Genomic DNA, 26,654 nt, shown 5'->3' with positions numbered 1-26,654 from the left:
GGGGGGGGTGGAGGAAGCATCAAGCTCTTGAAGAAGGATACTGATTCCCTAGATCCTGGCTTGAGTCTGGAATTCACTGTTGGGTCTCCAAGCTGCTGTTAGGGCCAAAGAGCTTTTGTAGTCTCTATATCAGCCTAAAGAAGAAAGGCTACGTGATGGTTATTACCTAGAAGGCTTGAACTGGTCCTCAGGAAGAATCTGCAGAGAGCTAGCTGTCCTGTCATTACCACAACAGCATAAACCACAAGATTTCTGACCACACAGGGATGACTGCCTCACAGCAAGAGATGACAAAATGTGCCAGCAGCAAAGCCTCCTTCCAAAGCAGCCCGCAGAGGGATAAAAACCCTGCATGTAAAAAGCATCACCATCTTTCTTGTGAGTGTCATCACTTCTAAAAACCACTGTTAAGGAGCTAAGTGCTGGTGGTAGGCATGTAGCAGCAAAGACAGCTAAAAACTCAAAGACCACAGGAACTTGATCAGCACCGGGGCGGGTGCTGTACACAAACAGCAATGAAGTCCCTGTGCCAAAGCAGTATGGCAGAAAAAGTACTTGCACCGTATCCAACATCCCCTTCATGAAACACCAGACCAGCTGCATAATGGAAGTGATGAACAAGAAAATTATGTGGTCAGTAAGCTCTACAGAGCTTACATCTCAACGGAGTAGCTGAAGAGTTTTGGCTGGAGGCACGGTGTACCTAATTACACAGTCACTGAGACTTGAGCACATTGTCACCTGAGCCAGTAAACACGTCTTTGGAAGAAAGCAGCAGGGTATACAGATGTCCATACCAACATCTTGAACGTAAATTGGCACTGCTGTTAGAAGAGAGAACACCAAGCGCTGCAAACCATCCACCACCGCATCTTGCCATTTATTATCCTACTTTTACCATTAAGCATATTGCCTTTCCCTATTAATTCTCTTACCCTGTTCCATGAAAAAGGTGAACCAACATGATTCATGCTACACTACAGGACTCAGAAGAGTGACGAGATTTGGATTTCACTCTCAAAATGCTTTGCAACATAGAAGGCAGCAGATATACAACTGGGAGCTGCATGACACTGTCCCTCATATGAGAGCTGTTTAGTGTTTAAGTTAAAATTCATACACTACTGATCTGAAAACGTAGCCACTACTGCTCATCAAAAGAATCCACACTTTCCACTACCGAGAACTCTTCATATTTTAGATTATTTACAATTAAAGCTAAGTGAAAATCCAGAAGAAAACAAAAAGTTACATGGAAGAAGTTGTTGCCATGTTACATGGGAAGAGGTAGTAAACAGTAACATAGTAAACAAACGCAAGGAAGCAAAGATTAGGTTAAAAACAGCGATCAACTGATTTTTGGCGTTTACCTCATTTCATGCAAACAGAAGAGTCAAGTAAGAATAAAAACCACCTTCATGAAGAGTCACAGAAGCAAGACTAACAAATAGAGAAATAGAGATTCACTATAGCCCACTAACATATAACATACGCTAATTTTTACACATATGTATGTATATATTTAAAGTTCAGCATGCATTTGTTTAATAAAAGCAGAAAGGCCCACTTTCACACCAAAAAAAAAAGCAGGGGGAGAGGAAGCCTTCCAATAACTGAAAAGTGGGCTTCTGGCTTGATTTATAAAAATCACAGGGTACTCGGGCTATGTTTTGAAGAACAGTCTGAAATTAAAGCAAGGCCAAAAAGCTTGGAGTCTACTACTGAGAACCACTCCATGCCTGAACACTACATGGGCTTTCAGATCAGTTTGGGGTAAAACATCACTTTTAGTATGAACCCCAAGATCAGAAGAAAAGCCGTAAACAGTGCAGTCCAAAAAACTAAACAACTCTAGAGAAAAAGGAATGGGAAGCTTTTCCTAGCAAGTGTTACAATTAAATCATGATTTTTTGGCAGAATTCGAGACCTAAAAATTAAGTTCCTAATGTTTACAGCTGCTTAGATAAGATCCAAATGTGGACAATATAGATTGATGAAGTGTTGTCTCTTTCTGCTTGCGATTGATCCAATATGTATGCAGCTGCTCAAAGGTCCACCAAGTAAAACTATTCCTGAGTCTTGCTGCAGCTTTGCTGAACCCTTTTTAAAGCCACATTTAAAAAGAACAGATCGACCTTACGATGCTGAGCGAGATAGATCTGGACAGTGGAATATGCTAGTGTCTTACAGAGGAAGGGGAGAAGACTTGCAGAAACCGCATTAAAGGCCACTGACGTACAAGGGATACAGGAGGTCACTTTGGGAGAAAGCTGACCGTATAGTATTGACCATTTCATCAAGCATGAAGAAAAGACAGCACGTTCTCCAAGTGTCAAAACGGTGTTACACACCAGAGAGAGCTTAGGCAAATCAGATAGAAAAGGCAACATAAACTGAAGTTTCAGACCTGAAGAACAGTAATTCAGCATTAGGACTATCTTACTGGTGGTAGTGACTGATGTGTTGAGGGAGACAGAAAATGAGGCAGGAAGTGAGAGACGTTGATTACTCCCACGTAAACGAAGTGTAGCTGCATCACGTCCCCGTGCTCTGCCCCATGCATCTCTTACTGGATGCTGTCAAGAGACAGGATGCTGTGCTAGATCTTTGATCTGATCGGTACAGTTGTTCTGCTTCCCCAGGGAGGGAGTAAAGAATCCTCTCAACTCCTGCTCAGGAGAACCTGTAACAGCAGGATGCAGATGAACAAAGCAGTCCCTCTTCCCTGGAAGGTCTGTCTTCTCTATCAAGCGCCTCTGCAAACACAGCCACAAAGCACGAGATCCCAAAAGAGATCCAAGGGCAGCATCTGATGAAGAAAACCTTTTTCATCTCTGCAGCTGCAATGATCACAGTGACTCCCATGGACAGGTCTCGACGGTTGTCTCTTAAAGGATCCCCATTTCCACCAACTTCCACCAACTAGGTCTAACACACTTAAGAGACAGTAAAATGCCAAGCTTTCAGGTTACAGATGCAACATCAAAATAGACTAACTTTAAAAGGACCCCTGCTTACACCAAAGCGATAGAGGAGAAGTACTGCTATCTGGAGAGGAAATCTTAAAAATACAAGCCAACAGCAACAAAAACAGAGAGAGGTCCTCTGAGGCACTTCAGTGACACATGCATCTGGACTATACACAATACCTGACAAAGAACAAAGCTGCTGAAAAACAAAATTACTGCACCTTTTAGGTTCCATTGGAGACAATAACTAAGTTTACACAACACCATAAAAATCCAAAGTTATATTTAAACAGGTACTTATCAGGCCCTATTAGAGCACAGGGGCATTCGAAGTACTCAAACAGGAACAATGAATCCCTCTTTCAAATCTGCAGAAGAAAAACGGCAGCCTTTTATGCCTGTCTGTGAAGAAAGTAGGTGTGATGTGGGCGAAGTGAACAAAAAAAAGCCAAGTCACGGATCCGTCCTATGCTAGGGGCATCTGAAAGGCGTCTTCTGCCCTGTTCAGACGTGACAGCTGAAACCTGTGCCGTGCACCACAAGAACTTTGTCCCTACTGCTCAAAAGCCTCTCCTTTCCTTGGCCAGTTTCACTTTTTAAGAAATGTCTTTTGGAAAGTGCCTGTGGAGTAGAGATTTCAAAGGCTGGCTGAAAAAATTTCTAGGCGTATAATGCTGACCAGATTCTCCCCACACACGCACATAAAATTTCTCCAGCATCATAATTAGAACAGTACTAAACAAAGCCATTTCCCTCAGAAATTATACACTGCAACTTCCATAAACAAAGATCTCCCACTGCTGGCAGCAACTTTAGGGCGAGAGCTGACTTTTCCCCTTTTCAAGTTTTCCCAAGGCTTTAAAATTTCGGTTCCATTCCTAAAATCTGAACTTTTTCAAAATTCAGAAGAACACATGGTGTTTATCTCATGGCCTGGCGCCACATTTTCCTAAAGTCTTCAGCAAAATCACATTTTAATTCTCATCTTAATTAGGTGGACCTAAGTCTCCATGGAAACAAGAAGAGGGCACTTGCCACGAGCCTGAAGATAAGGGGAACATTTATGAAACAAGTCGTCTCAACTCATCACAAGAAATAGATACTTGTGCTAATCCTGAGGGGAAAACAGAATAGTTGGCCAAGCTTCACAAATAATATGGAAAAAATCCAGGGACTTGGGGTTCTGGAATCAGCAGTATTAAACTTCCCATCCTGGCAACGTGCCGATTAACACAGTCTCATTAAAAGAGCTGACCTTCCCCACAACGCTTCGGGACTGCACCCGGGCACAGGATACCCTGCACCAACCAGATCATCTCCATAAACAAGGTCTTGCAAACCCAGGTCCAGTTTCCTAGGTTAAGCCCCAAATCAGGTTTTCCCTTTAAAAAAAGCTCCTAAAGAAGCTTGGCAATTCAACATCTGACTTGGAGACATTTAAAATTACTGGACCACCTCTTGTGAAATGAAACCTAATTAAATATTTGGCTTCACAGTGGAGGTGGAGAGTAACCACCTCTTTCCAAGAATTTGGTTTCAGATCTCTAAATGTCCTCTTCTTTTCAAATCCAATGATTTCAGAAGTGACATTATGTTCCTAAAATGTGTTTGGCATGAAATAAACAGATATTGGCACTAATAAATTTTCAGAGAGGCAAGGGAACCTCACTTTGCCAAATCATTGCCGGTATTACCTTGCAGCTAACACCACTTTGCGGTTGCATGGACTTTTGACTCAAAATGCAAATAGAGCCCAAGGGAAAGAATTCAAATTTACTATTTATCATTCCTCATTTTTCCTTCCAATTGTTAATTCAGGTTTTGGATTACTTTTCAAATTCTGTCAATCAATCCGAAGGAGAGAGCGCATTCTCCTTTGAGCTTCTATCTACCCACAAAACAATTCAGTACCAGCTGCAGTAAATGAGTAACTCTTATCATTAGAAACAGTCTAGCAGAATTTGGTTAATCTTTGTGCTCCACAGGTAAAATGCTGAATGACAAGATTTTTGTGTTACATCAAATATATTTTACTGTATTAAAAAATCAAGTCCTTTGGACACAAGATAAATGTCTTATAAAAATACTTATATAATTATATAAATGCTAATATGGTAGCCTTTGGCTCATCACTAGCTCCCTAAACTCTGACCCTCTGACAGAAACAGGAACATCTTATTAAAGGTCCAGGCAAATATTTGAAGAAAAAACATTTTGGTATTCAGAGATACAAAATTCTTCATCACAGCTAAGATGAAAGTCTTAAAGAGCTTCTGCAGATTGCTTTGAAAAATGAAGGAATGGGAAAAGCACAAAACTGAGGGAGAGCATGACTTTAGGCTTAAAAACAGAATAAGGGGAGGAAAAAGTTAAGAAGTGCTCCTAATCTTGTTGTTATTGTTATTCACCATCTACATTTTTGAACAGTGTTAAAAGCTTCTTTTGACAGTCCTTTAGGGAAGCAATTTGTGAAAAGGGCTTTAAAGGGTGATTTATTAGAAAAGTTGTAACAGACTTTTGGAAGTGGAAGAATTATTGGACCCTTGACTATTAGCAGAAACACTAACCCCGCTCCAGGTTGGAAACCTGGAAAACAGCAGTATTTCAGAAGACTTGAAGGAAATATGTAAACAGGGAAAAATTTGATGTGGCACAATACCCCCTGTCCTTCTGCCTTTTCCCCTCCAGTTCAACAATTTCGAAGAACCAGGAGTGGGAAACGCACTGCCTGTATAAACTGAGCAGTGATGATTCTGGAAGTAGCCATTAGTTTTCAAAGAGAGACTTCACCACTCTAGAAGACCAGACAAAGATGCATTTGTTTCCTGAATTCGGGCAAAGAGAGGCTTACACTTACTTTTGCTAGAGTGAAGTTCAGAGGCAAGAGCCCACAGCTGACAGGTCCTGGCTCCTTTCAACTTTACTGCTCTACCACAGTAGCCACGGGCCATGGACAGCATTGAGGTTAGTTGCCAATACCTTAAATTCTACCCGAAGTGATTGACAACCACTAACGACCAAAGGTTTTCCATAGGTTTATAGACACAAGCATGGAATGGGAAGTACAGAACTACAGGAGATTTTCCCTGAACAGCCCTAATCCTGCTTTTCTATTCTTGCCTCCCTCCATCTGAGTTTGACACACACAGGATTTTCCCGCCTGCCCCAATAATATTTAACATTGTTAAGGATATAAGCATTAGATAGAAACTACAGAAATCATATGTAAAAGTAGCAGGATTGCCAGGCAGTTTGGAATGGGCAGAACCTATGGCAACAGCTTGCAGTTTACCCTTTGTACACCGCAGAAAAGACAACTCTTTTCCCATGCTCATTACGCAACGTTACTATTTTTAAGTACTAGTGGCATGGCATGTTTTACATACAGCACACTCTACTGTTCCAGCTCCTTCTCAAAGCTTGACACGAGATAACCCCTTACTCGGCATATTCTACATTTACCACATCATCCACCTGAGCGTTACATAATAAGAAATAAAAATTTGTGAGTTGAAACTCTGAAAGAAAGTTAGGGTTCAAAAGAGTATTATAAAACTGTGTTTCTTGACTTCCAAACACTGATGCAATTTTCTCTCCATATTGGTTACATGAGCCCGTACTTTCCAGACAGTGCAGTGCAAATTTTTCTCCTAATTTGAGGGTTTAATATATTTACTGTTATCTTAATGAAATTTAGTTTTTCAAGAAACTTGTTCATTACTACGATATATTTTTAGTGGCATACTCGTTCCCCACTCCCAGATATTTAGAGACTGAAATTTTTTACATTTAATATATTAGCAACGAGCAAAGCCTGAGGGTTTTGTTTTTTTCCTGCTTATTTCATACTAGCAAAAACTGTCCAATTCAGGAGCTTCATTTCTGTGGATTGTACTAGCACATCTACAGCAACTAAAGAATGAAAGTATTAAATAGCAGACTGTGACGGTTCAAAGGCTGAATGGCCTCAGAACATCTCTGAGGAACACTCCCATCTCTAATAATAAGAATTCCTATACAAATGTTCCACTTACACCTAAACAAATGAGTTTCAGAAAAATAACTTTAAAAATCTGAGTTATAATAATGCTGAGCTCCTTCAGGGTTCCACATCATCTCAAAGGTCATCTTTTCACACCGCTTTTTGCCCATTTTCGTTACTGAACAGTGCCAGAATTTTGCAGAAAGCAAGAAAATACCACATTAAGAGTTCTCCTTAATCCCAGGGGCTTCTTATCATTGCAATATCACTCTGTCATTCCTTACAGAGAGTAGACATCTCCCTTCAAATAATAAAATGTGTATCATTCAGCTCACAAGTAAATGTCAAGTTTGAGCTTACTTTGCCCAGGCTACATTTCATGCTTAGTTCTTTATCTTTAAATGTTTATAAATTGTGTAGCAAGGGTTATAAAAAAATATTTGAAAATTGGATTATGTTTTCCAGCAGATCATTTTACAGATAGGTTAAAAGTCCTGAATAATTTTGTTTACTGAGTGCCAAGCAACACAAACTCACATTTGCCATAGCAGAATGATTCCATTAGTTCACATCTGTCTTAAACATCAAAACACGTGTTTCCCCACTAACGAATTTCAGACCAATAATTTCATATCCATCACGTGGCTGAAATAAATCCATTACGGTCTGTGGTGTAACTTAAAGAGTTTTGTGGTGGGTACACGGCAAACTGAGCAAGACAGATTTTCTGCTGGAAGGCAGAATACCAAGATGATCCTGATTTATCAGATACATTTTAAAATAAGCGAGCAAGCCCAACTTTGTAACTCAAACAAGATAAGCAAAAGTTTGTATCAAAGAAAAGAATAGTCATTTCTACAGTCTTTTTACCACCAATACCCCTACTGTGTCTATCACTGTAGGACTGATCCTTCCCATCAAACCACTCGAGGGGGAAGAAGAATCCCATACCCTGAAGAAAGCTGTATTTGCAACAGTGACTGCTTTAGAAGTAATAAGTTACTAAATGAGCAGTGTTTTAAATGATTGGTGTTTAAGGCGTTAACCCTCAGATCACTTTCGAAGCGAGCGTCACCATTTAGACATATTAGAACATTCAACAATACGTGGAATTGTCTTGGAGTAGTAAGTTTCCTAAAACAGCTATTTTATTAAAATCCATAGTCCCTGAAGAGTTCCAAAAAACTCTAAAGGCAAAAAAGATGGTGTTAACACTTAAAGTAACACGTTAATGCACGTACTGCAGCAGTAAGTTGCTGAGGGTATTTTTTACATTGCCTGAAGAGCCAGAGCTCACGAAGTAGCAGTGATACAGGTACATATGATATGCTTCATCGCTCCAACATGCGCCGTCTTTGAAACACTAACAATACGCAACATTATTTCTCCTGCAGATATATAATATGAGAAAACGTACCTCTATATCCTGTATTATCTTTGGGTATAAGGACCTGTAAAATGAATTTGGGGGGCCATCTGTTGGTCTGTTTTTAAACAGGTACTGATCCCTAGAAAGAACCAGAAACACATTTTTCAATTTATCACAAAGAATCCAAACTTTAAAGGAATTCAAAATCTGCGCAGAACAAACCCTTATGACATACTCTCACAGAACACTCGTAAGAATTTTTAGTGTTGCTGTTACAACCCTTGTGACTTTACAATTTGACAGCTGTATTTAAAATGTCCAAGACTAAAAAGATAACAGGTGTTTTCCTTATGGTTTTCCAAATTAGGGTTCACTGCTTCATAAATAAGGCTTCTAGCCAGCAGGGTGTCGTCCTTTTGCTCTCCACAACATGCCTTGCATTTTCTTAGGCACACCACTAGAGAGCACAGAAAAGCAGGTTTCTGAAGAACACCTCATCTCTTCAGATACTCCGGGTAGAAAAACTCCATTGCCACAAACATAAATGGTTTCTCTGAGAGGCGCTCCTACAGCCCAATCAGCTATTTTACATTTTAAGCAAAAATCTGCTTAATTGGAAATACTTCACTCAAGAAAAAGCCCTGCAAAACATGTTGTTCCTAGTTTTGTGAGGTGATTCTACATGTTAGTTCTCCCTGCAAAACAGAAATTACAAATTTGCAGACAGACTTACCGCAAGAAAGCAAGTGTTGAAAGACACTGGTGCACAAAAGGACAGGGGACAAAGCCGAAGTAGAAACGGGAGCTGACAGCTTTCGCCGCAGCCACCCCGACTAGTCCAGGGCAGAGGTAAGGATCTCGGCGATACCGATGTACTATAAACTTACTTTTTGGCAGAGCTCATGATTAGGGAAATTTGTGAAGGAGAACAGTGTAAAAGGTGAATTTAGTTATTGTCAAGGTACTTACCAACCCCTTCTTTCTGACAGTCCCTTCCATAGCGGATCTGTGCGTACCATTCTTTCAATCAATTTTTTCCATAGCATTCCCTCAGAGATGACTCTCTGCCATTCCTTACATACCAGCTCTGCTGCACAGAGTGATCTGGCATCAAGATAGGAAAGGATGTTTTCTGCTATGTGATCTAAGCCTTGCTCTACAAAGAAATAAAGGCAATCAAAACGTCATTCACTTCACAGTAAACTACTAAACAAGTGTTGCAATACATTCAGAGAAAGCCAACACAGCTTTAAGGCACTGGAGCAACATGATAATTAAATTATCATACATAGAAGCACCAGTTACAAATTAATCCAAACAGGCACACCAAAACATCTCTAACTTTATTCCTTTCTTAGTACAGTCTGCCTACTGGACTGTCCCATTTCCACAGAGCAAGAATGAGCACAAACCAAAATTCAGCATGGTATGCAAGCAGCAGAAAGCATTTTGCTTCTTCTGGGCACAGAATCCTGGACTTTTTGAGCACACAATGCTCTGGGCTACATGATCCAAAAAGAAGATCATCTTCAAGCAGATGCTTTACTAAACAGCAGTAGTAAAAATAAAATATTGATTCTTTTACTATTCCCTTACATATAACAATAGCTAATTCAACTCAGCAGAAGACAGGACGCCACAGGAACAAATGCAGACATATCCAGCAGAAGCATGAGCGAAGATTCTGCAAAAACTTTCTTGCATCAAATGCCAGGACATCTTTTCTATTTAAGCTCTTTCTGTACTCTGCAGGTGCCAAGTCCACCCCTGAATTTTGTTCAGGACTCTGGTGGTAGAGCACATGCCAGAGACACCATGCCCTGCAGCCTTGCGTAGGAAGGGGAAATCAATGAGAATGAGTTTGACAGTAATTCGTTAATTGCAAATGGTGCCTTAACATCTAAGGCAGTTATCCCAATTCATGGTTTACCGTCACTAGACTCCATACTTAGAGAAATTATTACTGAATGACTTTTACCGGAAGCTGGGGGTTTTGAGGCTTCTCTTCAGCTAGAGAAAAATTCAAGAGGGACAAGTTTTTTGAAGCAACTTCAAGTTGAGTCAATCAGGTTGTAACATTCAATACAGCATTTACTTTGGGGCCAATGGATGCAATTGTTTCTAGTATGAGGATCGGCTAAGAAACCTCAGGATCAGCAGGAGTCAAGTAACTCTCAAATAATGAGAGGCGACAGCTCAGCTTCTGCACCTTAAATTCCAGTGCAAAGTAAATTTCGTTTAGCTGCACAAAGATTTCCCAATGTATTTTCGATAGCCATATGAACAGATATTATCTTAGCATCTTTCCTGCGTCTGCTGCTCTCCCACTCTCGGGGCACACCACCTTCTAGGGCAATGGAGTGATGTGTGAGTTCGCATACTGCTGATTTGACGACGCTAGCTTTACTGGGTCAAAGAATGAGTTCAGCGATGTACCACAAGAAAACTCCCAAGTAAAACAACATTACTCCAAAGGAAAGCCCTTTGGCAGTACTTGGACATCCCAGAAACATCTACCTGGGCGACTCTCATGCTCCAGTGGCACCTGCAGCGTAAGGTATGTTGGTCAACAAGTGAAAGTCAGCGTTTCCCCAGTCCATCATGAAGATCCTAGCTACCAGAAGCAGCTTATCAACGCCTGTGATCCTTTTATATCATGGTAGGGTTAGATTTACATATTCAATGTGCTCAACTTGCCAGCAGAAGTTCAAATACACCAGAACTGGGCTCCTGCCCACTGATCCAGGTCTGTGTAAGGCAATGTGCTGTGATATATTATTTCATAAATATCAGTTAAAAATTATCCAAAAGCACTAGGTACTTAAGCTGAAGCTGATAGAAAGAATAAGCACATCAATAAAGATGACTAATACAGTGAGCTGCCACCACAGATCTATCAAGACATAAAACAGGTGGAACGCCACATGCATTCGCTTATGGTCTTTGCCTAGATTTTCTCTCCTGCTGAGGGTGTTAGATTGAAAAATGTGATTGTGGTTGAGTAAAGGTACATACATAGAAACCACTTAGATAATATACTTGCACTAAATTTAAAATAGCAATCAAACTTTTCTCGTTCACATTCCAACTACAGTGTCATTGGTCCCACAAAAAAATCACTGGTAAGTCTGTTACTTATTTCAAAGGACCTGCAATTTTGCTTTCCCAAAAACTCCACTAAATCAGAGACCTAGAATAACTTCATTTTCGTGAATAACATATGCCAGTTGGCCAAGCATGAAAAAAAATCTTTCAAACTAGGAGATGACGACCTTTTTAATTTTCCACTTTATCTCATGACAGCCTACTTTAGGCTTCAAATAGTCCTGAAAAATCAAAGAAACTACTGTTAATTTTTTACAGAATTAAGAAATTGTGTTCATATAGTCCTCCACTGCACGCTAAATTTGGCGTGGCCTTCAAAAAACCGAACAGCAATAGCAAGGAGAAACCAATACATGTAGTTGAAGAGCATTTGTTCATTTCTTCTACTTAATTTGGAGAACTATAAAAAGGCTTTAAAGAATGGTGAAAGCTCCCACAATGTAAATTGGGTTTATACAAATTTTTCAATACCAGTCAGAATAACAGATTCAAATAACTGAAAAGTAACAAGGTCCAATTAAGTGGTGGATCTCAAATCTAACCACTTTCAAACCAGCAAATCCTCTCCTAACAATACCATGTCTCAGAGCAGCTTTAAGCTGCACCATCTGCTACTTCAGCAGTTTGAAGAAAATACCAGGGCATTTAAACACATTGTAAAAGTGCCGCATCCCAATCTTTCTAGCAAATAACATCTTTGAGATCCTAAATACTGTTTACTTAGGATATACTTATCTTACTGTGATGTTACATTATTTGAAACAGTTCTCAATGTTTTTCCGGAAAATATAAACATTGCAAGGTCATTTTCAAGAGTTAGTTTAAAATAATGAATCCTTGGGTACCGAGAAGACAAGCTAATTCATTGTGCAAAGTGGAAGACATAGCTAGATAAAAATAAAGAAAACAAATGGGTCTGCTAAGTAAGCATTTCTCTGATTTTGAAGGTTATAGGTGTGATGCACAGGGCACACTGTGTTTTAGTGGAAACAAATCTAAGTTATTTTAGACTTCAGTACAAAATAGTTGTGTTCAACAACATAAGATCAACTTATACAGAGCAAGTGACTGTCTAGTACATCTGTAACGCTGCAATCACACAACACAGTCCTCTACATATTTTCCCAGCACACAGCACGTTACATTTTGAAGAGGAAGAGGGAGAATTTTCTACGTAAAGCACTGCAGTTCCCAAAGCAAACAGTGCAGAGGATATGGCAATTAACCACCATAATTGCAAACTCTGTATTAGTAGAGCAGTACACTGAGGTTCCTGTATAAAAGGCGTTTAAGGCTCCCATTTCACTGCACCATTTTTCTTTCAATGGCCATTATACAACACTTGTGCTCAGAGCACCCTCCTCTCCCTCTCCAGAGTACAAAGTTAGTGTGTTCACCATCCTCCCAGCACGAGTACCGTAGTTCAGGGCTAAAGGTGTATTAACATTCACCTCACGCAGGGATATTTAGTCAAATCATTAGGTAATAAACTGTAGTGCTAAGAAATGACAGAATTGATAATTCAGTTCAACCAGTATCAGGCTACTAGGTTTCAAGCTTACTAATTAAATATAAAAATGAATGATTGCCAAATTTGGAAGAAGTTAGAAGAAACTAAGAATAAACACAGAAGTAGGTTACAGTTAAACCAGCAGACCCAGAAATTATTAAAAAGAGAGGAAAACACTCTGATGCCAACAGTATTTCTGCAAAATGTGGCAGAATGACAAGAGCACCGACTTTTGGCTTCCAGCTCTCCCAGAAATACAAGGATGCTGTCCTCTCCCTTCTGTGTGAAAGGCTTTTTTAATCAGTGGTGGCATGGCAGAAGAGCAGGGGCACACATCAAACTAACCTTTTCAGATGACCTTAATTCCTCTTTGTTAGAAGAAAAACACGCTCCAGCTATGTCTGGGTTCCAAAAAAGCCAGTAGGACAAGATAGCTGATGACAGGCAAATCTTTCAATGTCTGCACTTTTAAGGTGAAAAATTCTTTACTCATGCACCCGAAAGATTACAGGTGAATGAGCAAATGAATGAAGCAAAGTTCATCAAATAAACTGGCTGTACGGCCAAAGGAACAGCTGTCCTTAGCAGGCACATTTTGGTCAAAACACTGCTATTTATCTCTAGTAGTCGGAAAGACACTGAACCCACCCATCTACTGGATGCTTTTCTCAATTCCAAAGTCGAGAAGTATAATTTTGCCTAATAGGCATAACTTAGTAAAACAACCATCACACATGTATACTAACGTTCTTAGAAGGAGGAAACTTAGTACTACTTGACTAAAAACATTTAAGCAAACCATAACCCTGCACTCATTTCAACCATAAACTTAAAGAAAGGTTATGGGACAAAGTAGCCATGCTGGCACTTCAATATGTTGCTAACACCTTGCTTGCAGCTTTCAGCAATTTTTGAAATGTAAAGATCGTGAACATGTCTGATGCAAAATGAATTCCCAAGGGAGAAAGTGACAGACAAAGAGAAGATGTTCAAATGATGTTCATGCACAAAATAATTGTTTAAAAGTTTATCTGTTACTGCCATCTCCTGGCAACAAACTGAATAATTATCCTCCCCCAAAAAGAGATGAGAACTCTGAGGAGCTGTAAAGTTAGGAATAACCAACGTAATAAAAAGGCTACACTGCAAAGCATCCTTGGAACTCAACAAATGCATGGGTCTGTGGTTTTGTGTTGGTGGTGGGTTTGGTATTTTACCCCTACTCTAACATACCTGTATCATCTTTCAGAAGACACTGAACAGGTCAGCTTGAAAGTGGGACTTGAAATGCCTCTCAGAGTTAGGACTACTGCATCACTTGGTTTTCGATAGCTGGCAAGTGTTTTTGAATCAAGTACAAACACTTTAGGAGTTTCATATGCAGCATCCAGCATATTCCATTATTAGAAATCCGTGTGTTGTATTTGAAATCCTCTGTGCGAGTAAGAATGTACATGTCATTTAAGTAGTTTCAGAAGAATTTGATTTAGATTACAATTTTAGGACCATAAAAAAAGTATTTGGATCACAGTCAGGATGGTAGACAGCACACACCAGGGCTTGCTTTCCATCCTAAAACCTTTTAGCACAAGGTAAACATAGGATTGTTGAAGTCCGTGGTTTTATGATTTCCTATTTAGAAATGAATGTGATGTCTGAGTAATACAATGTGTGTATTCATCAACTTATCACGTTCAATTGCTTTTAGTTTTCTTTTCCTTGTGAAATACTATTTTTCAGAAAGATAGTTCTCCAGTTTAAATGTAGTTGCACAGAACTGATTAAGAAAAATGATACCTGACAAAGCAGGACCATTTTGCAATTGTTCAGTCTTTCACACAACTGCATTGGAAAGAGCAATAACAATCCTCTGAAAAACAGTTGCGAAAATCTGGATCCAAAGCCACCTCTCATGCTTCAAGTCTGCAAATGCAACCTGAACGACCAAGGTGCCACCAACAATTAATCCAAAAGCTAAGCCTTTCTTGGGGAGATCAATGTTGCCATTTCTGGCTGTCGACAAGATGTCTTGAAGCAGAGGTGAAGAGCTGACAAACCGCTGCTGAGGCACCGGGAGCCATTAATGCCATTTCTTCAGACAGAGCGAGGTACAAAACTCATGGTGCCACCGGAGAGCTGGCCTCAGCATCCCGAATCAAAGCCTCTCCTCCACTTCGGGAAACGGCGTGACAGAGACTATGCTCCAGAGTGCAAACGGGACTGGGTATTACAATGTGTTTGGTGCCTTTCTGTGGCACGCGCAGAACTCAGAAGTATCAGGCTAACACCCAGGTCCTTCTCAAAATCCAATTTAAAAAAAAAAAATCATTTCACTGTAACATACATACCAAGCATTTAGAGACAGGGCTAGAACACGCTTCCTAAGGAAAGTAAATCTCCAAATAAACTCAAAGTACAAGGAAAATCTTCCTTCCTAAAGTGACTTTTGTTTTCTACAGGTTAGGAATGTTCTCAAGAAGATTAGACTTGACTGGCTATCTGCAGAAGGATGTTTTATGGAACTATCAGACCAAGTGTTTGGAGAGACAAAACCCAAGTGACAAGTGCTCAGCTTATTTTTATTCCCTTCACTAACCCAAGGCTTGTTCAGACTCTTGCTTGTGGTGTAATCCTAGTACCAAGTGCTCATTAATGTTTAAGTGAACTAAACCAAGGTTTTCAATAAAAGCTAACTGCAATCAGCTACCACATCCTCCGCAACGGCGATAACATACACACGTATGCATACCAATCTGGGACTGTACACTTTTAACACATACAACCTGTTCTTGATGAAGCCAGTATTTCATTGAGTTTTAAGGATCAGCTGCGAACGACTAGGCAGAAGCCTTTTATTAAGATGCTTAATTTTCACAATTCTGTATAACACTGGTCACAGCTAAAAATAGATTTTTAAAAGTCAGAAAGTCAAGTGTTTTCCGATGTTACAATACAGCAATCTCGCCTTCTATGAATACACTGAGCCTTGAAGTTGCATACTGAGCACAAATACACAAATGCTTTGCTTTGCCACCAAGTCTGTTCTTAAGATTTTTACTGCTTGCAAAAGTGCACAGATTTAAATTGTTCACATTTAAAAAAGACATCAACTAAAATATTTACCTTAATTCACATAGTAGGAACAGGTCCAAAGCACAGATACTTAGACAGGCCCACTATAATTATTTCAGATAACATGCAGGACTAAGTTTAAGGCATATTAAGGCCTGAAATAGCTGCATATACCTATTTTACATGAAAAGATAGTGAACATTTAGTTTTATAAGCAGTTTCTGAAATAGGTACTAAAAGCTATCAATTTTATTTAGTAAAATGCATCTAGCATTTATTGGTACACTTTTCAAAGAAAAACATTACTCCCAACTCTTATGCCTCTACAAGAGCTTTTACAGTTTTATAGAAAATGGTGAAAAATTACAGCTGTTGTTGATTATAGGTACCAGATGAAGGTTTGGTTGAATTTCAATAATAAATTAAAACAATCATAATCCACAGGGATTTCAAAGCTCCATGTATAAATATCACTTTGTATGAAAATGAAACCCAAATGTGGGATGTCAACTCTATAAAACTGACTAACATTAGATATGAAGCAGTCACTTAGATCATGCAACTGCACAGGCTTTTATTATTTTAGAAACAAATTTCAAAAGAAGCCTGGCAGGGTTGTACTTGCCTGACACAGCGTACGGTTCTCTTACAGTTTTAACACACAAAACAGATATGGAAGGGACTTTCTTTCCTAATCAAGGGTGACAAGGCAGCGCTCAAGGGCCAAAGTTGCCCTTTCCTTAAATGAATTACACAATTTGGATGAGACCATGCAAGTAATATTAACATCTTAAAGATAATAAAGAGAATCAAAACCACAGAGGTGACATAACTTATTCTTGCAATTATGCTGTCCATTGTAGACTGCTGTCTTTTTAGAGTTGTTTTCTGACATGCTAGAGGGAACACTGTTGACAGATGTGGAAAAACAATGAGTATAGGCTTCTGAGCCACTTGATCAATGGGACTTGCAGTAGCTGATACAGCTATAGCTGATACAGCTAGTCATACGCCACGATGGTGATTTGTAGTAAAGAGCCTAACCACAGCCCAACTTGTAAGAACAGGCGCTGCAGACTAAACATTCTGCCACCACTTACAGAAAAGCACATCAGAATTATCACTTTTTTCCACTGAAGCAAAGGGAAGCCAGATACAACAAACTTCTTCCATTTTTCCTGCATTCTCACAGGTGTAAAATCAGTAGGGACAGTAGCAAGCAAAAACTATTTCCATTTAAAACAAAGGAATTTTACTTCTTTAAGACAAATGAAGCTATCTTTTAAAAGGTAATACTTTACTGTTATCTTTTAATGTGATGTTAGTCCAACACGGGATTGATTTCAATCAATTCAGATTAAGTTTGGGTAAATTTATACAGACGTTCTTCAAACACTGCATTACCTTTAAGAAAGGCTGAGTATGGGAACAGTTCCCAGTATTTACATCTTCAAAAGCAACAAAAGTTGTAAACATAAATATAAATTTATATATACAAATGTGATGTAAATAGGTGTCAGGTTATGCAGCTCCCCAAAATTTCTTAGGACTAAATATATAATATGAAAGAACTGTGTATCTCCATGGTATCAGCCCTGAGGTATAAAATAAAAACAAACAAAATAAAATTATAACTGAAGCTCATACTTGCACATGATGACCGTGACTGTCTATTTCACTTTATTTTCTAGTTAATCCCAGATACTCCCTAGAGAAATCAAAATTCAGTATTTTGAAAACAAGCTGGAAGAAGGATCCACACTGCCTAAAGGAGACAGCTCTCCAGTCAAAACGAGGAGCACATTTTTATGTGTGCGGCCAGACAAGCTGTCTTCTACAAAATAACTTCCGTGAAACTGAGGTGCAGGGGAAAAGGACACTCCCTCCCTTTCATAGCCCTCTTTCACATTTTTAAGCCTGTTTTTTAAGAAAATAGAGCACATATGAGATCCCGTATCACTTCCTGTGTCCTACCCCACGTTCTTCATTCCCCTCCAACTACTAAGTTGTTCATTTCAACCACGCTTGTCAGATGAGCCAAAATCCCATCCCATCACCTCCAAAAGTTGAATTCCTCCAGGTTTTGTGAAAATACAGCAGCACTACAGAGAACAGAAACCCATAATGTCCAAATGAATACAGCAGCACTACAGAGAACAGAAACCTGTAACATCCAAACAGCATTCTGTCCCAGGTACCAGGAAAGCCCATACACACAAGACCACCTAAGCACAAGCTCTGAAGCTTTTGTAGCCATTGGTGTAACACAACCAACCTTTAAAGGAACTTTACTTCAGTGGTCCCTGTGCTCAGAAAATTACCAGTTTCCAATTCCCTTTACAATTTGCATCACCTCCTCATTTGCCCTCAGCGCTCACTGTCATGTCTCAGAATTCTTGGGGTAACATCCACAGACTACTCACTCACTGCAGGTGTGAATCTGCGCGATTATACTGCCAGTGGCAAACAGAACATTTTGACCACTTATTTCATGCTTATTTCCCCCTCTGAAAACCATGTCCACATATTTACCTTTCAAAGAATCAAATGAATCGTTCTCCCCAGCAGCAAAAATCCAGGGATACAATTCCTTCCAGAAATTAATGGAAAAATATATACAACTTACCAGGAGATTGATAGCTAAAGATTCTATGTACCTAGTTATTACTGCTCCATATTTTTTTGAAGAAAAGCATATAACAAGTGTAAGAACAGATTTCATATTCGAACTATTAATACAGTTTTACACTGATCGGCGGCAGAAGAGGTTCTGAGCAACTGAAGGAAGGAATCATGGCTTGACTATAGAGTAAAAATCCACAAGTGCTTTTGCTCGAGTCAGCAACAAGACCAGACGAACTAGATTCACTCATCTAAGCAGGCAGCTTTTTATTTAAGATTCGGGAAACTTGGAACAAAACTAAAACGCAATAAAGACTTCGCAGATGAAAACACCTCCATAGTAGTTTCTACACCTATGGGGTTTGTATGAAAAAGGAGTTTAGACCAGAGCTTGCAGAGATACAACTTTTACAACAACTCAGTTCCAATTTAAATACAAACTCATTCTTCAGGATATGCTACTCACAACTACTTTTACATGGAACAACACTGGCATCCAGTGGCCAATTCAATTAATCACAGAAGTGAATGACTTCAGCTACCCTCCTGCACTTCTTTTGACTAGGAAGCATCACTTTATTTATACGAGACAATCTAAATCTGGAGGATGTTCCGAAAAGTTTGCATGCACCCAAAGTATTAACCAAAAAAAAAGTATTTATAAATGCACCTCTTGCAAAATAAGTATTAATTTACCTGGTAACGCAGTGATGAAGTCCCGTTGTAACATGGGCTTCAAGTAAGAGTTAATATGTCCATGCTGATAGTGACACATTCGTGAAATAAGGTGTTCCACAAATTCAACCTGATCTGATTCAGACCACTGGTCAAAATATTTAATACACAAGTCTTTTTCCTTTTCGTAGTTTCCTTCCGATGGTCTTTTTCTTGAGACAATCACAGATGAAGTTCCATTACTTATCTGTTTTTAGAAAAGGAATATCAGTATTTAAATATAAACAAGAATAGGAACAGCTTTATAAGAACTCTCTCGAGGAAGAAAATGTGAGAAGATGCAAAGAAATAATCAACAGAATTAAATTTTAAAATATATTCTTAAAGCTATGAGTTACGCTATACAAATTTCATCTTTTGTAGATAAAGATGAATGAAAGGACCTTGCTCATAATTATAAGTCACTTCTTACACTGAAAGACTTCAATTCCCTTATACCTCTTACCATTTAAACAGCGAGGAACTTAATGCTTCTTAGAACAAACTTTTCCAGATTAAGCCAGTGGTTTCTGCTGCATATTGCAGTCTGCCTCTACTGCATGCTGCAGTCTGCCTCCACAAATGATTTACACAGGTTCCAGCAGTTAAACTAATACACACTTAAGAGACGTACCAAAGTTCGGTATTAATACTCTAATTAACGCAAAAATTCAAGACCCTCATGTCAGTGTTGAACTGCTTGTCCATAAATGAAAACTAAGAATTACACGATGTCAAGGGCTTGTTTTGGTTTTGAAAAACAGCTCATATCAATGTTTGGGACATCCACATAAAAACCGTCATTAAAATCCTGGGAGCTTTAGCTACAAATAAGGATGCTACAAGAACACCAGCCCAGGACTTACTGCTAAGCAGTAAATAGAACCAAAGATTGATGCCAGGCTCTTCTGAGCCCTTCGGGAGACCAAGAGGGCTGCTGGGGAACAACTGTCAGCTCTCTGAAATATTCGCAAACGTCTTCAAAGCAAATTGGTCGCAACTCCTTGCCATGTGAAGGTGTTGAATTTTTCCTTTTAAATGATAGTCATGTGCTCAGAAAAGTTGAACTGTATTCCCAAGTATCCTTTGACGCAGAATTGTCCTTTCAAGGTCAGCACAAACTACAAAATCTGAGAAGATCTAGTAATTTCTCAAGTATTATTCATTGGCGTCATCCTTCACTTGAAGGCTGAGCTAATTTTAGGATGGTACAGTCAACTAACTACATACAAGGATGACTATGCAGATGCAAGATTTGGAAGTTTCTCAAAAGCAGGAACATATAAAAACATGCCAACTCTCTTTCTAAGCGAATGTTAGTCCTACCTGCCATAGGGTATTTTTCTTTGGAGACTCATCTTCATTCTGATCCTCCATTACTGATGTGTTCTAGGAACAAAAAGAATTATGACTTCAATTTTTTTTCTATGGCAATTCCTTGCTCTACAAGCATTATGAAAAAGCAAATCAATTGAACAGATAAAATTCATTTTCCCAGTGAACGGAATTATCAAATATTTCTGGCCACAAAACCTGGGTATTATAAATAAATTTCCCTTTTAACTGACATGTTTATCAATTCCATTTACTGTAAAGATAACTCCCCAACCCCTCTTCAATTTCCTTTGACAGGTTTTCATGCAGCCTTTCAACACTTTTCTCACTGGGAAATAAATTCACTTTCATCCTACTCAAGCCAAAGTAATTAAACCTGTCAAAGTAATCAACTAGCACTTTCTGCCAAAGTTAAATTGCATACGTCTAGTCAAAAACAAAAAAAAATCACTATATGCTACTTAGACGCAACAGAATATGATTTTTTTTCCAGCTCTAGCTTACCACAAGGAGGAGGGACCGTTCTCTGCAGAATGTCTCTGTAATTCACTGCCACAGTCTGTGTCCTATAACCCTTGGCAGTTACCATCTTTCTTCACCCTGACTTAATTACAGTGCTCTTCCCACATCATAACTGCTCCTCCCTACTGTTTTCTTCCCTTTTGTTCGAGAACGACATGTTAAGAATTTCTATAAACATTCAGCTGCAAATGTTTCTTTTGGAGCTTCCCTCAGTTTTTCAAGATCTTTCACTCATTTCTTCCCTTTTTGTTTTTTAATTATCTGCTCCCTTTTGCTGTCCATACCACAATTACCATCTATTTCTACCTACTTGTTGGTACCCCACACCTAGGCAATTACTGCTCATTTAGCTTCCCACCAACCCTGACCTCCCCGTTACTCGTGCCCAGGAGACACTGGCTAACTGGCAGAGGGCTATCACGAAAAACTGAACGTCTTAAAAGATTGTCTGTATTTATTTCAGTCTTATTCCCCTCTATCAGCTGTCCCAGCAGAAAGAAGAACAGCTCATTCAAGTAAAACACATGATGGAATAAGTCACACAATTCCTTTACTCTTGCCATCACAGATTATGGATTAACCCCTTAACAACTACATCCAATCCCCACTCAAAACACAATTCCACCTCAAAAGCATTCACTGCTTCATCTCCTCCTCTTTCTTGCATAAGGGATGTACCGCACCAAAACCAGAAAACTGGAAAAATTAACAGTATTACCCCCATAGCCAAGCCTTCCTCCACTGCCTGACTACAGTGCTTTGTCTGAAGTTTACCTTGAACCCTTTTCTACATTGCAGTTAGGTATGAAAAAATATGCAACACACAGACGAAAGATTACATTATGAAAACTACGTCCACTGGGTGATGGGAAAACTCAAGTCTATCTGGTTATGACACACGTAACAATAACAAATACAAGCCCAGGAGATGTGAGGAATCAAAAAATGGACAAAGGCAGTAAAGGTTTTGTGTTACTCCACAGATACTTGTATTTTAGCGTTTCTGGACATACACAGAATAGTAACATTGGGAAAGTAAATCACCCTTTCCATATTTTCAAAATTATAGTCTCGAGGGCCATTCCAGTTATTCATAACTACACACTGTTCATAACCAGCACTATCACTGATGTGCAAACGATGTGCAAATGATGCTCTCCCACTGCACGGTGCCACAAGAGGGAGCACAAATCAGCCATAGACTTACTGGTACCCAACTGGCCCACACCAGCAAACATCACTCCAGGGAATTTATAATTTTATTATAAATTTGAATATGTAGAAATACTTATTACAGTGATTATATGTTGTTAACAGTGTTTTCAATTGCTATGTGCTTAAATGAGTGAGGAACACCTCATCCCCTTTTGTAGCTGAAAGATAAATACATGCATTGATCCTGTGAGCTAAGAGCAAGGAACAGGAACTCTCATTGAGAATATCAAACACGGATGGCTTGGGTCAGCGTATTCAGCAGAAATCCCACATTACATCAGTTCAGCCCCAACCTAACTTTCCTTCAGTAAGTCACAGCGAGACTCTGCCATTGCTTTCTTCTGCTCCTTTATTGGGAAACGTCTCAGAGATCATTGCTAACTCCCTGGGATGTAGGCTAAGAACAGTCTCCTAAATGTTACGTCTTTTCTTTCTAGGAACATATAATAAAACTACAGCAGAACAGCACTGTAACGCAAAGTGTGCAAGAACACAAACTTCACCAAAATGATCAGACTTCCACACTAGGCTATTGACTGCAGAGCAAGTTTTTGTTTTCGGTGTGCACCTACTCAATTCTGCTGTGCCTCTGCTGCTGCCTAGGTAAAGAAAACTGGGTAGCAGACTTTAAGGAGATGCTACATCCTTGGCATGTCCACTGATACAAGGGAGAAGTAGGACGACTGCATTTCTCCTGCCTCTCCACTTGTCCCTCTTCCTTCAGAGCATCAGAGCACAGTCTTGGCTAAGAGGACAGTGTCTTAGATCCACAAATGGGCAACCTGGCACAGGCAGTACTGCTGCTGAGAGGTATCTCCATGACCTCTCAACATCTGGGCCATGAATGTGAGGGCAGACAACATGGATTGATTTTTAGGCCAGAAATTTAACATTATATTTATGTATTTAATTGGGAAGTAGGTAGCTGTGTTAATTTAATGGTATCTACTACAGTCTTTATTGCTTTTTCTCTCTTTTCCCATCCTAAACTCACTCCACATTTTCTTACTATATTTAAATGAGTGAGGAACTTGAGGGTTCTTTCTACTCCTAAATATATAGCTTGTTTTCCCTATTATATCTTCTCTTCCCAATAAATTCTCTCTACTTCTGTCTTAAACACTTAATTTTGGGGGTTATTCCCCAGATCACATACACACTCAATGGATTTTACACATTGTACACAGACTCTAATGTGTGTCTAAAGCACTTAAGCCTACTAACTGAAGCCTAAAAGATGACTGGGTGGATCCTCTCCTGTCATCTGGAAGAAGCAATTAGACAACTCTAATCTGTCCGGTACATCCACAGCACTTGGCACAAGAAGAATTTCAAAATTCCTAACAGCTGGTGTCACTAGTCCTTGCTCAGAAAGGCATCCAGCTCTTGTGCAAGAAGGAAGATAGGTATCTACAAGTTCAACTCTTCCCTTCATCATGCTGTTCCCTTCTCTCAACCTGTACCTTTTTGTTTACCCCACCCACCCTCCACGTAAAGCCACCGTGCTGGCCACCTCTGCCGTTTTCCCAAGCAGCTTTAAAAGTGGATTTAACATGGACTCCACTCCATTTCCCTGCAGCTCTGCTGCTGAACAGCATCAAGACCTGGTGCAAACGATGACCTTTCATTCAGTTACTCTGGCAAGGCCATGAGCCCCTGCAATACGACTGACCTGCACTTGCAGACTCCGAAAGAACAGGCTTGATTTTTTTACCCCCACAACCACAAGAGCCTAGCAGCTTCTCACAGTGGAAGCATAGCTTCTAAATATTGTCAATTAATCCTGCTTATAAGTTCATTTTTTCCAGAAATTCTTGTTAAATTGCTCACAGCTCTTGCAAAAGTAGAATGATATTTCCAACCAGCTGTCATTCCTTAATTAGTCAGCCTGGAATAAGTGCTCTCCATCCCCTACTGGGAATGGCAGCAACAGCAAAGTGATAACAATGGGTCTAAGCATAGATGTTTTCCGTTGCCTTATAGTTATTACGACCCAACTGAATAAAGTTACACTGAAGAAAGCCTCTGTCTTTATTTTCACTAATGGTAAAACCAGCAATGGCAGTAAAATTTACAAATTGCTCTACAAGCTGTAGAATTTTAAAAGCTTGTTTCCTGAAGATATGCATCCCATATTCCTCACCTAGTTCTGCAGTAACTTCAAGCTTTCTTTAGTCTTTCTGCTCCGCAATACCTCAAGCCTTTGGGATTTCTGAGATGCAGATGAACATGGCAAACGGGTTCAAAAGTTACTTGGGGAGAAAGAGGTACTGACAAGCAGCATAATTACATAAAGCTCATTTCCTTTGGAGATTATGAAAAGCTTCCAAAAAAAAAAAAAAAAAGAATGATCCCCAAAGGCAAAAAATTTTGAAGGTATTATAAAACTTCATAAATCACAGTTTCAATTAAGATCCTTAGATACCTGGTAGCAACTAAAACTGGCGTCTCAAGCATAATAGTTCCACATACGTATGATTGTATCACATTAGGTACAAAAGCACCTAAGTTTTTCTGTAGATGAATGGCACTCAGCCTGCAAGGCTCATCTCACTCCTGAGATACCTGAAAAAAAAGCTGCACCTTTTCTAGCAGAAATCTATCAAACCTGTACAGGCTAACCAGATTTCTACCAGGTTTGTGTTAGCTACGGGCAGGTAACGCTTAGGTTTGCACCATGCTTCAAGACTTGGGAGTGCCTTTAGTCACTTAATTGACTCTGAGGAGAAACAGCATGGTGCAGCTTTGTTCTTTAACCCAGTTTTAGTTCCAGTATCGAGAGAGCAATTATAGAAGTGATAGCAGCAATCCTGGGAACTGGGACAAGACACACAAGCAGCAGCAGTAGTACCTAGCAAAGCAGACAACATTGCTATGTTTCTTCAGTAAGAAACTTTTCCCTACCAAAGAATGGATTCACAGGATACAAAGGATGGATGGACAAAACTAGACAATAGCTGTGTTACCTAGAAAAAAAAGAATAGCAGTCTTCAATTATTATATTTTCGGCTATAATGAAAGGGAAAGTGATAGAGAACAAGAACTTCTGTTTCCCACTACCCTTGAGACTATACCAGTAATTCTGATCTGAGTTAAAGATCAAGCCAAGTCTTTAAAAACTTAATTTTTGAGAAAATTCCCCCTCACTGGAAAAGATACCAGGAAATTTCAGTTAAAATTACAAAATAAGCAATACTAATCAAAAAGTTCAGCTAACCAGGCTCTGATCTCCTTTAGCAAATCACATCTACATCTGACTTTAGAGAAGTTGAAGAAACGATAAAAAATAACTAATACATACTTGGATATCTTGAAGTCAAACACAGCAGATAAAGCTCGAGCTCTGTATACTCAAATCGCCTTCTGAAACCAGCTCTGCCAGCACAAGGATTGCTGAAGGTATTAATTACACATTCACCCAGAGGAGGAGAGGAATCCACCATCCTATGTGACAACTGGACCACATCAGTAAGGAAGAAAGCTGGGTAACCATCTTCACCATCTAAAAGCAATGAGCATGTGTCCCTCATGGCTTCCTGCTTTTAATATAGCCAGAAAACCCTGAATGGTTTAAAGCATTTAAAAATGAATGCAAGCCTCTCCTTAGGATGTAATGCTCACCATTTTCTAATCCAGGAACCTGTTAAACAGTGTTTATTAACAACATCTTGATACTTGATCAGGGATAGGAGGAGATTTTCTTCTTTTAACTACTGAGAGACTCTTAATAAAAATATACTGTAGCACAAACACTAAATGAAGTTGGAGAACCACTAACTTAAACTGCACAAGATGTGAATCAACTCTTCTCACAGCAAGGACCAAATCCCTTACTTATCACATCCCTCAAAATCTGTATATACCAGTCTGCAAAGAAATGCAAAAACACTACAGTGCTTCCAAATGCCAGGTCAGAAATAGGTGGTCACTGACAAAGTGTGCTTATTCTAACCACTGCAAAGATTCATCACCTCAAAGAATTTCTTCAGAAGCATAGCCGTAGGCTATCTACAGAGGAATGACATAAAAGATTCCTGTATCAAAGGAGTAAGCATAAAAAGGTATGGACAGTTATTAAAATCTGGGCAATAAAGATGTTTGGCTTCACAAAGACGACAGCACCACCACCAACATGCCTCCAGCTACAGGTTTAACCTCACTCGCGTTGCCTATAGAAAACTGTTCCTTGCAATATTTCTCCATTAATTATGTAACAAGATAAAATACGCCTTTTTTTTT

At 39.3% G+C, this 26,654-nt stretch overlaps 1 protein-coding gene across 1 annotated transcript in view; it reads right to left on the bottom strand.

Moving 5' to 3' along the window:
• The window catches only part of FBXW11 (F-box and WD repeat domain containing 11), a 68,650-nt gene that overhangs the window by 16,972 nt on the left and 25,024 nt on the right, over positions 1 to 26,654 (bottom strand). Inside the window, exons 2-5 of the mRNA XM_009273202.1 lie at positions 20,670 to 20,732; positions 19,326 to 19,551; positions 9,290 to 9,476; positions 8,369 to 8,459 (exon numbers count right to left, since the gene is read on the bottom strand). Coding sequence (XP_009271477.1) covers positions 8,369 to 8,459; positions 9,290 to 9,476; positions 19,326 to 19,551; positions 20,670 to 20,720 — 555 coding nt within the window. The 5' untranslated portion in view covers positions 20,721 to 20,732. The remainder of the gene's footprint in view (positions 1 to 8,368; positions 8,460 to 9,289; positions 9,477 to 19,325; positions 19,552 to 20,669; positions 20,733 to 26,654) is intronic.

Source organism: Aptenodytes forsteri, unplaced genomic scaffold (assembly GCF_000699145.1).
Source record: "Aptenodytes forsteri isolate BGI_AS27 unplaced genomic scaffold, ASM69914v1 Scaffold351, whole genome shotgun sequence".
In the NCBI taxonomy this organism is placed as follows: Eukaryota; Metazoa; Chordata; class Aves; order Sphenisciformes; family Spheniscidae; genus Aptenodytes; species Aptenodytes forsteri.
Note: the sequence above shows the minus strand (reverse complement) of the source record. Positions and strands in the feature narration are given on the sequence as shown.